Genomic DNA, 12,218 nt, shown 5'->3' with positions numbered 1-12,218 from the left:
CTCTAGCCATTCCCCCTTCATGTCTGCCAAGCTAATTCCTCCCAATTCCTACTCAGGACCTTCACATACACTGTCATCTTTGCCTAAGATGCTCTTCCCCTTACTCTTTACCTGGCTGTCATTTAGTTACCCTCAGGTCTCAGCTTTCAAGTTGACATCCCCACCTCCATCCATCTAGGCTCCATCCACCATCATCCTCTATGCTTCCATAGCTCCCGGTACTTCTGTATCCTAGTATTTATCACTGTATTGTAGTTGCCTGGTTACTTGCCTCTATCCCCCACTAGGCCATAAGCACTGTGGGCAGGGACCGTGTTTTATTCCCTGATGTCTCCCCAGGGTCTCGCGCAGTGCCTGGCAAATAAAAGCATTCAGTACAGTAAATATTTGCTGTATGAATGAACAGATGATGGAGGTCAGTAGGCCCAACCCCCTCTGGGCCCTGTGTTTTAAGATACACTGTTATCCTGGCAAGAGCCTAAAGGGCAAATAAAGCTTTGGCTCCTGTTGGGGCTGGGGGAGGGGACTAGGCTCTCCAGAAACCTGTGACTTCAGCTATCTGGCCCCAGCTCTCCTGAAATGGTAGGATTTTGATGTATGATTAGACTGAGCATTTATTCACCCAGACCACCCTCCTAGAATCCCCCACAAATTGACCTCACTGGGCCTGCTTTTATGAAAGGTTTATTCCTAGTGCTAGGTCCCAATCTTCCAGGGCTCTAAGCACAATTAAACTGGGTGGGCAGGTGAGGGGAGACCCATTCAGATGCACGGCCAAAAATGGGGCTCCCCATATCCCCACCCTTTTGGTCCCAGTCCCCTTCTCTGCAATGGGCACGCATTGAGGAGGGACAAAGGGTACTGGAGGCAACATCATTGGCCCAGGGGAGCCCAAGAAGAGCTGCCATTGGCTGACAGGGCCTTTTGAGGCTCTGCCATTGGTCAGGGGGCACACCCCAGAAACTGGGGATAGGCCTGAGGAGTGATGCCATTGGCCAGGGAGTGGTTTTGTCATAGCCTTTGGCTGTGGAGTGAAAGGAAAAGATCTGGGAATGAAGCCCAGTGGCCAGGAAGATAAAGGACAGGGCTGCAGCTGCTGGGCCTGCAGGCCCCCTGTCAGGCCCCAGCCAGGGAAAGGGAACCCAAGCCAGAGTGCAGGTGGCAAGGGATGTCCCATGTCCAAATCTCCCCCACCCTGGGACTACCCCTCCCGATGTCCTTCTTGATAGCCAGGTTGGGCTGGAGTGGCTCACTGCTCCTCTAGCCAGGAGGGCTTCTCAGCGCCTGGAGGCCGCAGCTTGATGTTGAACTGCTGCAGGGTCTGTTCCAGTTGTTTCTGGTTCCCAGCAAAGTAGGCGGACACGGCATTGTGGAAGAGCAGCAGCTGCTTGTGCATCACCTTGATCTGGGGGTCCAGCAGGATCAGCTGAGACTGGACTCAGACACCCTTTCTGAGGGGCTATGAGCCTGAACCCAGACCAGGGGCACATGGACTCTGCTCTGATTCTGCTTTTGGAGTGGGGGCTGAGCTCCACCAAGGGATAAAAAGCCTTGTAATAGGAGAAACCTAACTTGACTGGCTGGGCCAGTGGTTCCGGCACCTAAGCTCAAGGGGTGGTTTTTTCCCAGTTGTGTTCCTGGGGTCAGCAGCCAAATCCTCTAATAGAAAAGGGCCAGGGATTAGAGGGAGGGTGACAGGGAAACGTCCAGGGATTGAGTGGGCTGGGGGATGTTCCCACTCCTTAGCCAGGATGCATTTCCCCATTCAGTGATGGGGAGTTTGAGGGGAAGGTCAGTGGTACAGATGGAAAGGTGGGCTGGGTCAAAGGGGTGGGGTTAGCACCTTGTTTTCTTCCAGGAACTTGAGCTTGATGGCCACATCTCCCCGCAGCTTCTCATATTTGTCCCGATGGGCCTGGAAAGTGGCCTGGGCACTCTCGAGTCGACCACGCGTCCCTGCATCCCGGGGGCCTAGGCTCAGCTCCTCTAAGTCTGTCCGGTAGGCATCATATTCCAGCCTGGGGAGGGGGTGATATGGGCTGGTCTCCACCCCTTTGCCCTCCACACATACTCTCCTACTTTTCTCAATTCTCTTGCCCCTAAAGCTCAAACCTTCACCCATGCCAGCCAACTCCCAGAACCCTAGGCCCTGCCAGTGCCCACACCTGGCAGCCTCATACTGTTTGACAGTCATGAGAGTGTCTTCCATGGTCTTGGTTACCAATGTGTTGATGCTAGAGACAAAGAAGTTCACAGCCCCTAGCAATGTCTCTCCGTTCTTGCACAGCAGCTTCTGCGTCTCTGCGTTGTAGCCAAATTCCTCCTGCGGGCAGAAGGAAGGGACAGGCCTTGAGTAACAGTCACCACCTGACTGGAGCTAAAGGGCCCGTCCTCCCCCTTCTCTCCCGGGAGGAAACAGCCAATGACACTGGAACAAGTCAGGACTGCCTCCAGCAAGGCTCTCTTTGCCAGAAAGTTAGTGGGGCCACCCTGGGGCAGGAATGTGGGAGTGGGGGGGGTCTCAGATAAGTTCACAGGACTGGAATAGGGAAAGCCAGTGCAGCAGGCAAGGGAGGGGCTCTGATTAGGCTGAGCACAGAAGGCATTCTCGTCAACGCAGAGAAGGGTTACTCGTGAGGCACCTGGTGTGCCGCCTCCCCCACCGCCGCCCACTTCTGGACCTCTGTACAAACCCTTAGGCTGCCTCCACAGGTGAGTGCTGCTGGGGGCGGGGCTGGGCCCACCCTGGAGGGGTTCTCCCTCTGGGCTGCAGGAGGGAGGGAGGGAGGGAGGCTGAGGGGTGACTGCCTGGGAGGGCCTGGGCCCAGTCCCCCCACCCTCTTTGGCCTGACCGAGGCACCTGGAGCTCTGGGGACTTCTGGCTGAGGTCAGCAAAGGCGTCCCCCAGTGCATGCTGGGTCTGCAGCAGGCTGTAGAGGTGGGCTGTCAGTGCCCGGCCCAGCTGCAGGACACTCTCATACTTGCGCTTCGTCTCACGCAGCAGCTCGATCTGCAGCTCCAGCTCCAGGTCCACAGTCCGGGAGCCTCGGCCAAATCGCTCTGATAACAGCTGCTTTGTGCACTAATGGGAAGTGGGGGAGCAGGTCAGAGACCCTAGCACGCTGCCCCCGCAAAAGGCACCTACCCCAGCATCCCCAGGCTTCCGAGTCTCAGCCATAGCTGGGATATTAGGATCTGGAAGATGGGGAAAAGGTACCCAGGACAGTTCGGGGGAAGGGAGAGGTGTTTGAATCCCACCTTATATGTATTGATGCCCCATTTCTTGACGATGTCGAACTTCTCTCCAGCGATGCCCCGAGCCACCTCATCTCCAGGGCCAGCAGGAGTAGCATTGTGAGATGGATGGCGGCCAGACCCTAAAGGACCAAGTTCTCTGACACCAGTCTCTCTCAGATACAATCAGACACCTCTGTGGTTCCTCCCACACTCCCCTCCCAGCACATGAAAATGACTTCCCTGAAGGAGCAGAAGCTAGAGACAATTAGATTCTCTTGGTCACTAGAAGGAACTTATACGTTGTGCCCTGAGACCCAAATCCCAATACACGTTGCCCTCTTCTTAAAGTGAGGGTTGGAAAAGGGGGGAAGAGGGAGTGGCATGTGTACAGGGGTAGAGGAAACAGCAGGAAGTAGGCCCAGCATGGGTGACTGATCATGGATGGTGAGTCAGGCAAACAGAAAACCCGGTTGACAATTCCCATGTTGATTCTAGTCAGTGTGAGATTCACAACTGTTCTTCTAAACGTTAAGAGTCAAATTAAAACTCTGAGAAGCCTCACAAAGTTCCAAATCAGATTCAGGCTCTAGAGCAGATTAGGGGGAAGGAGAGCTGTGAAACAGAGTTCTTTGCTTGTCTTAGGTACTGACAGCAGTGGAAGGTACAAGTGGGGCTAAACTGCAACTGGGAGCAGAAGGCCAACTCTGAGAGCTGGCTTTGGGCTGAGATTCCATAAGGCTCATACTAGGAGAGGTTCCAAGGATCTCCAAACAAAATGCAAGCCTTCTTAGACATAGTCTATGCTCCCATAATCTAGGGCTTCCCTGGTGGCTCAGACAGCAAAGAGTCTGCCTGCAGTGCGGGAGACCTGGGTTCGATCCCTGGGTCAGGAAGATCCCCTGGAGAAGGAAATGGCAACCCACTCCAGTACTCAAGCTTGGAAAATCCCATGGACAGAGGAGCCTGGCAGGCTACAATCCATGGGGTCTCAAAGAGTCGGACACAACTGAGCAACTTCACTTTGAACTTTGAACTTTTGATGCTCCCTGGAACCATCCCTCTCCCCATCTCTGCTCAAGCACCCTGTCCTGTTCTGATCATTCATACCTGTGGGGATGAGTCCGTCACCAGAGCCCCCATAGCCACCAGACACAATGCTGGTTTCATTGAGGTTGGGTCCTGACACCATCACCTGCTGGAGGTCCTATAGGCCAGAGAAGAGGGGGCTTCAGGAACATAGGGGCAGCTGAAGCATTTTGGGGGTGAAAACAAGCTTGGATTGAAGCATCATAGAAAGAGCACACAAGGGAAGTCTGCACAAAATCAGAACAAAGATTTGTAAAAAGACTGAAGGGAGTTAGGTACGTTAGGGGAAGGTTACTGGAACAGAGGTGAGAGTTCAGGGTTTATGAGTTGAGATTCCTCAATTGAAACAATATGAAGAATCAAACAGAAGCACCTGCTCCAGCCCATCATCCTCAGGAAGCTGCCCAGCTTCACCGTTCCCATGGATGGGGATCTCCATTGTGGCTGCCTTCCCTAGGATCCCGTCCGTCATGGCGAGCGAAGGGACTGGAGTCAAGGTCTCCACCCCAGCGCCCTGTAAAGCCCAACACAGACAGCTCTGGAAACTGGCCAGTACTCCAAAGAGGAAGGTCTCCCCTACCATTTAAGAGGTTGTCCCAGGGCTTCAGGGTTCTGGGGTTTGGCCACCATTCTTCCCTGAACTCTGTGTATTTCTCCCCTCCAAGGTGCATATTTGTACACAGGCAAACCCAGGCCTCAAGTGTGCCTGACCTGAGGTCACGTCCCCATGAACCCCTCACCCTACCAGAACTCCGCTGATTATTCACGCATTCAATCACTCCACATACATTTAATGAGTGCCTACTATGTGTCACACACTATCTCAGACGATGGAGATACAGCAGCAAACAAGAGAGAGAAAGTTTGTGTTCTCAAGAAACTCATCCCCATGCAGGTGTTTCTCCCCATCAGGAGATTAACCCCTTTCCCCGAGCTCAGGTGTCTACTGCCATTCAGTTATGTTCACCACTGTTTGGCTGTTCACGCTCCTTTCGTGTTTCTTCCCCTTTCCAGCAGGTGGTCTTCCCCTCCTCCATCCCATGCACCTCGTCTTCCTCGGGCCCTGCCCCCCGAGGCCTTAGTTGAATCAGTTGGTCTAAGTTCTTGACCTCTAGGAAAAACCTCTTTTTTCCCAGGACATAGGTAGGTGATCCCTTCCAAAGTCAGTTTAGTTTCCCCAGGTGTGTGAGTCTCCGCCCTCCCCCACATACACCTGGGCATCAGGTGTGTCCTCATCCTTCCCCAGGGCTCAGAGGCATCTTGCCCTCTGGTCAGGTTCGTGCATTCAACTTGCACTCGCCCATGCATGTCCCTCTCACCTCGGGCCGGGCCGCTCTTCCCCTCAGGGCGCCAGGCCCGGGCAGCGCGGGGACCTCCGGCTCCAGTTCCCGTCGCGATCCTAGCAGCAGGTCAGGGACTCGGCGGAAGTGACGTCCCCACCCGGGCAGAAGAAGCCGGCCACGTCGCAGATTATGAGGGCGGAAGTGACGTTAACATCTGGGGCAGGGCGATCCTGGAGCCAACCCTTCTGTCCCTGGGGAGCTACGAGACGTCACTTCCGGGGCGTTACCGAGAGGCTGAAAAGGAAATAACCTAGAGCTCACGCTGGTGGCGTGATGGAGCAGCAACAGCAGCAGCAGCAGCAATTGAGAAACGTGAGTGGGAGCTAAGTCGCTTTAGGGCCATGCGTTCAACTAGCATCTTGTCTGCATATCGGGAACCCCAAATAGCCAAGCATCTGAGGGCAGGGAAAGTCGGGCCGTGGGGCGCGGTCCTGGGAAAGCTCGGGCGGCGCGGTCTTGAATTAAAATGTGGCCCCTCTTTGCTGAGTTCCTTGTCCCCCTTCCTCTCAGCTGCGGGACTTCCTTTTGGTCTACAATCGGATGACGGAACTCTGCTTCCAGCGCTGCGTGCCCAGCCTGCACCACCGAGCTCTGGATGCTGAGGAGGTTAGGTGGGGAACTGAGTAGGGGAATTACCCTCGATCCTTAGAGTTAACAGTATACTGCTTCTGTCTTTCGCCGCTTCCCCTACCTCTGGCCCCGGCCTTTCTATGACCCTCGCCCCTAGGCTGGAGTTACGGCAGGACCTGACAGGACTCCTTTGACTTCTGCTTCCATCCTGTCTTCCTTCTAGGAGGCCTGTCTGCACAGCTGTGCCGGGAAGCTGATCCATTCTAATCACCGCCTCATGGCCGCCTACGTGCAGCTCATGCCTGCCCTGGTACAGCGCCGCATGGCAGACTACGAGGCTGCCTCAGCTGTGCCACATGCAGCTGCTGAACAACCAGAAACCTCTCCATCTAGCAGCTCGCCATCCGCAAACCTCGGGAAAGGAGGCGCTGGATGAAGCCTCAAGTTGAAGGAGCCAGTGGACCTAGGGCTGGGTGCAGCCTGTGTATAGCAAGTGAGGAGTTGTCCGAGAGATGGGTACTGTTGCTCCTTTTCCTGGAGCTAATAAACCCACTTTTCCTCTGTTTGGTTTATATTCTGGGCAAGGAAGTTTCGCCCGCATTGTTGGCACCATCTTTATTATTCTGTCAGTTAGTGCTTCAGCCCTGGAAGCAGAGAAATTGCCTTCTGTATGTAGAAGGAAAGCCTATAACCAGGCATCTGGATAAAGCAAGAGCTGAGGGTACAATTTTAAGACTGGCAATAGCAACAAGTTGGTTGCCCCGATGATAGAAAATGGGAACTCTATCTAGCTGTCCTTAAATCTGTCTGACTTAAATGGCTTGCTTGGAAATATCTTGGAAAACAGATTAAGAATCCACAGGGAGTTTAGGCATTACCTCCTGGGAAGTCAGTAGCCTCAGACAGAGATGAAACCTGTAAGAATTCAGGGCTGTTCTGGAACATCAACCACTTCCTCAAGATGTTACTCACTTAATATTTTCTGTCTTCTTAGGATGAGCAGTTAAATCTTTAAATAAAGAAAATCTGTGTTCTTGTCTTCAGAAGCAGTCAGGAAGGGGAAAACTTGTGAAACCATGTTCTGCAATACACTCAGACTTGAGGGATAAAAACCTAAGGGAGAAGTAGGTGGTGATGCTTATGGAAAGAAAAGGGAAGAAAGTAAAATCTTCAGGACTTCTTGAATGTCACCTTATGTCTCACTTCCTGCCTGTAATCTCCTAATTCCATCTCTTCCTCCACCGCTATGTGTTCCCACTGTGCCTGTTCTGCGATTTCTAATTCCAGCCCCTCTGCTCTTTCCTTATTATTGCCCTCCGTGGAATTTACTTCTGTATTCAACCATCTGAATGACCTATCACTCCATCACTGAGTTTTCTTGCCATTCTTGTGTCCTTTTTGTGTCATTCTAGCTGTTTTAACTTTTCTTCTGTTCCTCCGTATCAGGTGACCATGTTTTATTTTTAAAATGGAAATAGTTCTTAGACATTGGCTCCCACGGTAGCCATTTTTTAAGTACAACCACCCCCAAAGCAGATATTTTCACCCCTGTATATATCAGGATGTTGAAATTCTCTAGTAACAGACCATGTCTGAAAATGCAGATCTGACTTTAAAATCCATGTTTTCTTTACTCCACCAGGCTGCCTTTCAAAATATCTTTTGAGTACCCATTTTGTATAGGTTCTGATGTAGGTATTACCCTCACTCAACAGGTGAAGAAGCAAGAATTTAGTATGTACCAGAAGCCCACCTTATACACAGTTACCTGTGGAGAAAAGTAGCTCTCTTTATCGGAACAAATCTTGTACAGGTTTATTAAGAACCTTTCTTAACAAAAAAGTTGTTGACTGGAACTTTCCTACTGAGTGGCCTGTTTGCCCAATAAAGTCTCTTGGAAAGTATACATGCAGGTGAAACCACTTGTGAATTTCCCAAGTCCCAAAGATATCGGGAACAGGGACCTGGAGTACTGTGGTGATGGTCGAAAGATTCTTCCACATCAATATTTATATAATAAATGTTGCAATAAACTTCCAATGTGAATTATCTGTGTTCCCATGTCACATAATTGAGTAATTGCTGGAGAAGGGTTAACAACACAGATCTGTCTGACTCTTAAAGCCTATGTTCTTTTTTTGTCCTTTGCTGGGTTCTTAGTTTCCTAACCAGGCAGTGAACCCCTGACCATAACTACTAGACAACCAAGGAATTACCAAGTCTATATTCTTCGAACTTCCAGTGTGTATTTGTTTGCTCATCTGCAGTCATCCTGTCCCTAGGCATGGAAAAATAAGTGTTTCTCAGTCTGATCCATGAGTTAGTTCCTTAACCTTTCAATCTCTTCTGTGTATAAATATGTTCAGTACTTATGAAAAGAACCTTACTCCTACTATCCATCTTCAATTGTCACTGAAGCCTCCCTCAGGTCTTGGCATAAAAAGTGTTAGCCATTGGTATAATGAAAGCAATGTGACATTTCAAGCACAACACAATGATAAACATTGATAAAGCCTTATCATTTTTTCACAAACATACTTGAGACAGGGTTATTCTTGCCATTGTGGCTTTAGAACTTAACTGCCTGCTCATTTGTCAAGTCTAATTCCTTTGGGCCTATTCAACTCTACCACCCTCTCTTAGAACTTATCCTTAATAACTGCCACTCTCCTACTTTCCTCTAGTTAGACCTTCATCTTCCTATCCATCCCTTGGTACTTTAAATGTTACACAGACAGTCCATTCTGTGTTTCTGTCTCTTAGTTCCTTGGCCCAATCTCCAATGATTTCTGCTCTGTCTTAGCCACGCTTAGTTATATGCTGGCCATTGTCACCACCCTAAACTGCTCCATCTTCAAAACACTATTGCATCTTATTCACTGACTATTCCTTCCACTTTGTTTAATGAACTATTCCTCTACCATTTTTTTTTTTTTCCATTCTAGTCCTTCTTTTCGAATAAGCTGAATTTCCTTTCATCGCTGTTGGACTTTGATAAAAATGAAACATTTGTGCCTGCCTTTGGACATCTAAAAGCTGACCAAGGGGGACTTCCCTGGTGGTCTGGTGGCTAGGACTTGATGTTCCTGATTCAGGGGGCCCAGGTTCAATCCCTGGTTGGAGAGCTAGATCCCACATGCCACAACTGAGAGTTCACATGCCTCAGCTGAAAAATCCCACATAGTGCAGTGAAGATCCAAGATTCTGTGTGCTGCGACTGAGACCCAGCTCAGCCAAATGAAAAGCTCCGGGAAGGGGTCACCCCTCCCCACCCCCTGCCCATACACTCTAACCCCAGCTGTGCTACCTACCACCTATAGGGGATTCTGTCTTCATACTAAAGAGCAGACACACAGAGACTGGGGACAAACTGCAGAGATAATGTTCATGTCAAAAGAATGAGTCTTAAAAAAAAACTGCCCAAGGAAATCACTATAGAGCAAATTTTTATCACTGAATCCATGTGTGCTGTGTGTACTTAGTTGCTCAGTCACATCCAACCCTTTGTGACCCCATGGACGGTGGCCTGCCAGACTCCTCTGTTCATGGGGATTCTCCAGGCAAGAATACCGGAGTGGGTTGCCATGCCCTCCTCCAGGGGATCTTCCCAACCCAGGGATTGAACCCAGGTCTCCCACACTGCACGTGGATTCCTTACTGTCTGAGCCACCAGGGAAGCTCATGGTTAACTTCAAATGGAGTCTCTGCCCCTGTAATCCCAGTAGATCTTTCCAGTCATTTCTCCTGTTCCCTGCAATGACTATTTCAAACCAATATTCTTAACCCTCTTATCTCCACCATTCTGTTCGCTTTCTGCAAGTAACCTCATATTTACTTCACAGGCGAAAATGGAAGCTATCAATTAGGAGCTCTGATAACATCTTGCAACTCATAACTTGGTCACCCATCTCCATCTGCACCATTTTCCTCTTTCCCTCCCATTTAAACAGGACAGGCATCCCTTCTCAAGGCCAGTGCCAATGCCTGGGCCCTGAATCCTAGTCCTTCCTTCTTTGGAGACCTCTGACTTTTCCCCACTTTACTAAATTCTTATCATAAGTGTCTAAACGTGCTGAAGGCTCCCATTAAAACAAACAGACCCCTCTTATCTCTCAGGTACCATGTACTTTTTTCCACTTTACAGCTGAACTTCTCAGAACAGTTGGATATTAATACTTAGGTCCCCTCTATTCCCACTCCTCCTCCCACTATTTTGACTTCTGTAACCTTTATTGAGGAAAAGAAAATGGCAACCCACTCCAGTATTCTTACCTGGGAAACCCCATAGACAGAGGAACCTGGTGGGCTACAATCCATGGGGTTGCAAAGAGTCAGACACGACTGAGCACAGAACAGCAGCCTTTATTGAAATAGTTTGTGAGCTCACCCTAGCTCACCAAGTGACCTTCATAGCCCTGAATCCAGTGGCTATTTCCCCAGCTTACTTCATTTCTCAGTGGCATCTGGTACTGTTGACTAGTTCTTCATCAACACTCTCACTGGTATCTGTGATTCCACTCATGGTTTTACTACTACCTGTGGCCACAACTTCTTAGCCTCCTTTGTAGGATTACCTGCCTCCACCCATTAAATCTAAAAGTTTCTCTAGGTCCTGTTCTTTCTCAGTCATTTTTCTGGGATTGTTTCATCCTCATGCTGAGCCCTAGTTACTGATGACTCATATCTCTCCTCTGAGCTACTTGATTGATGTCTCCACTTAGGTGTTTCAAAAACATCCCAATTCAACATGTTTTCTGATAAACTTTTCCTCCTATGCCTGGTACTCAACCAGTTGCAGAAACTAGAAACCTCACTCATCCCTTCACTCAACTGCCAAAGTCCTATCAGATTAAATTTCTAAAAATCCCTGATTCTGTCTGCTTCTCTTCATCATCACAATCTCTCACCAGGATTATTGCAATTCCTGCTGCTTCTCATACTCACTTTTGCAGCCCTCCAATCTATTCTCCATGCGTTAGCCAGAGGACACAAACTGATGCTTAAGACCTTGCAATAGTTCCCCATTTTTAGAATAAAAACACATTCTGTATGTGACCTACAAGGCCCTGCATGATCCAGCCCCTGCCTACCTCAGCTTAATCTTGTCAGTCACATTAATCTTGTCAAGTTAATGGGCAGTTAATAACTGTTGAGTTGAGCTGAATTGAAATGAACCACACACCTCACTCTCTGTGTGTTCTAACCACCCTGGCCTTTCAATTCCTCTAACCTGTCATACCTGATTCCTTTGTACCTGTTTTTTCCTGACTTGCAGTGCTTTTGCCTTTGTACCTCTTGTTTCCTGACTTGCAGTGCTTTCCCCCTTTACCCACCTCATTTCTACTCATTCTTGAGTACTTAGTTCAAATACTTTCCTCAGATAACTCATCCCAGACTCCAGTTCCCATAAGTGCTTCTGCTTTTGGCTTGTAGCGCTTGTACACTTGGTAATTATAAACCCCATGAGGTCAGAGTCCATGTCTGTATTGCTCACCATTGTATCCTTATCACCTTGCCTGGCACATAAAAGTGCTTGATAAATATTTGTTGAATGAGTGTCTTTCAGTCTCTTCCTAGCTCAATCAACTATTTATATAATAAGAGAAAGGCTTTTAATCAAAAGGGACAGCAATGAATCTGCTGTCTGGCAAAATTTGACATTTTGCCAATGATTTTGAAGTTTTTTTCATTCAAAATTTCACTTTTTGTATCTTCCTTCCTTAATGAGATAAGTCAACACCCAAAAACCTCTGTCTGCAGCAAATTATTCAGATCTTATTATGTGGGAGGCTGGGAAATGTTATCTTTAATCTTACTAGTCATTTACCCAGTTAAAAGTGGGAGGTTCTGGGGCTTCCCTGGTAGCTCAGTGGTGAAGAATCTGCCTGCCAATGTAGGGGATATGAGTTTGACCCCTGGTCTGGGAATATGCCACATGCCACAGGACAACTAAGCCTGCATGCCACAACTACTGAAGCGTGG

At 49.1% G+C, this 12,218-nt stretch overlaps 2 protein-coding genes across 2 annotated transcripts; one reads left to right on the top strand and one right to left on the bottom strand.

Moving 5' to 3' along the window:
* Positions 1 to 667: 667 nt before the first annotated feature.
* On the bottom strand, positions 668 to 5,785 carry ARFIP2 (ADP ribosylation factor interacting protein 2). Its single transcript, XM_043481772.1, has 8 exons — positions 5,643 to 5,785; positions 4,697 to 4,837; positions 4,345 to 4,441; positions 3,259 to 3,377; positions 2,861 to 3,082; positions 2,166 to 2,323; positions 1,844 to 2,018; positions 668 to 1,405 (listed from the first exon to the last, which is right to left on the bottom strand). Exons 2-8 carry the CDS (start codon positions 4,793 to 4,795, stop codon positions 1,250 to 1,252), a joined length of 1,026 nt encoding a protein of 341 aa, XP_043337707.1. The 5' UTR covers positions 4,796 to 4,837; positions 5,643 to 5,785; the 3' UTR covers positions 668 to 1,249.
* A 46-nt stretch (positions 5,786 to 5,831) lies between these two features.
* TIMM10B (translocase of inner mitochondrial membrane 10B) lies at positions 5,832 to 6,799 on the top strand. The gene is made up of 3 exons (XM_043481773.1): positions 5,832 to 5,978; positions 6,177 to 6,272; positions 6,460 to 6,799. The coding sequence occupies exons 1-3, from the start codon at positions 5,940 to 5,942 to the stop codon at positions 6,670 to 6,672; spliced, it is 348 nt and encodes a 115-aa protein (XP_043337708.1). The 5' UTR covers positions 5,832 to 5,939; the 3' UTR covers positions 6,673 to 6,799.
* Positions 6,800 to 12,218: the final 5,419 nt, after the last annotated feature.

The sequence above is a fragment of the Cervus canadensis genome, chromosome 11, assembly GCF_019320065.1.
Source record: "Cervus canadensis isolate Bull #8, Minnesota chromosome 11, ASM1932006v1, whole genome shotgun sequence".
NCBI classification, from domain to species: Eukaryota; Metazoa; Chordata; class Mammalia; order Artiodactyla; family Cervidae; genus Cervus; species Cervus canadensis.
The sequence above is the reverse complement of the archived record's forward strand: the minus strand, read 5'-3'. Positions and strand labels throughout refer to the sequence as shown.

Coding starts and splice junctions, on each gene's coding strand:
- ARFIP2 (XM_043481772.1), bottom strand. CDS start 4,795: ATGACGGACGGGATCCTAGGGAAGGCAGCCACAATGGAGATCCCCATC. Junction 3,083..3,258: donor GGGGCATCAATACATATAAG/GTGGGATTCAAA, acceptor ACTTCCCATTAG/TGCACAAAGCAGCTGTTATC. Junction 2,019..2,165: donor AAACAGTATGAGGCTGCCAG/GTGTGGGCACTG, acceptor CCCCCTCCCCAG/GCTGGAATATGATGCCTACC.
- TIMM10B (XM_043481773.1), top strand. CDS start 5,940: ATGGAGCAGCAACAGCAGCAGCAGCAGCAATTGAGAAAC. Junction 5,979..6,176: donor AGCAGCAGCAATTGAGAAAC/GTGAGTGGGAGC, acceptor CCTTCCTCTCAG/CTGCGGGACTTCCTTTTGGT. Junction 6,273..6,459: donor GAGCTCTGGATGCTGAGGAG/GTTAGGTGGGGA, acceptor TCTTCCTTCTAG/GAGGCCTGTCTGCACAGCTG.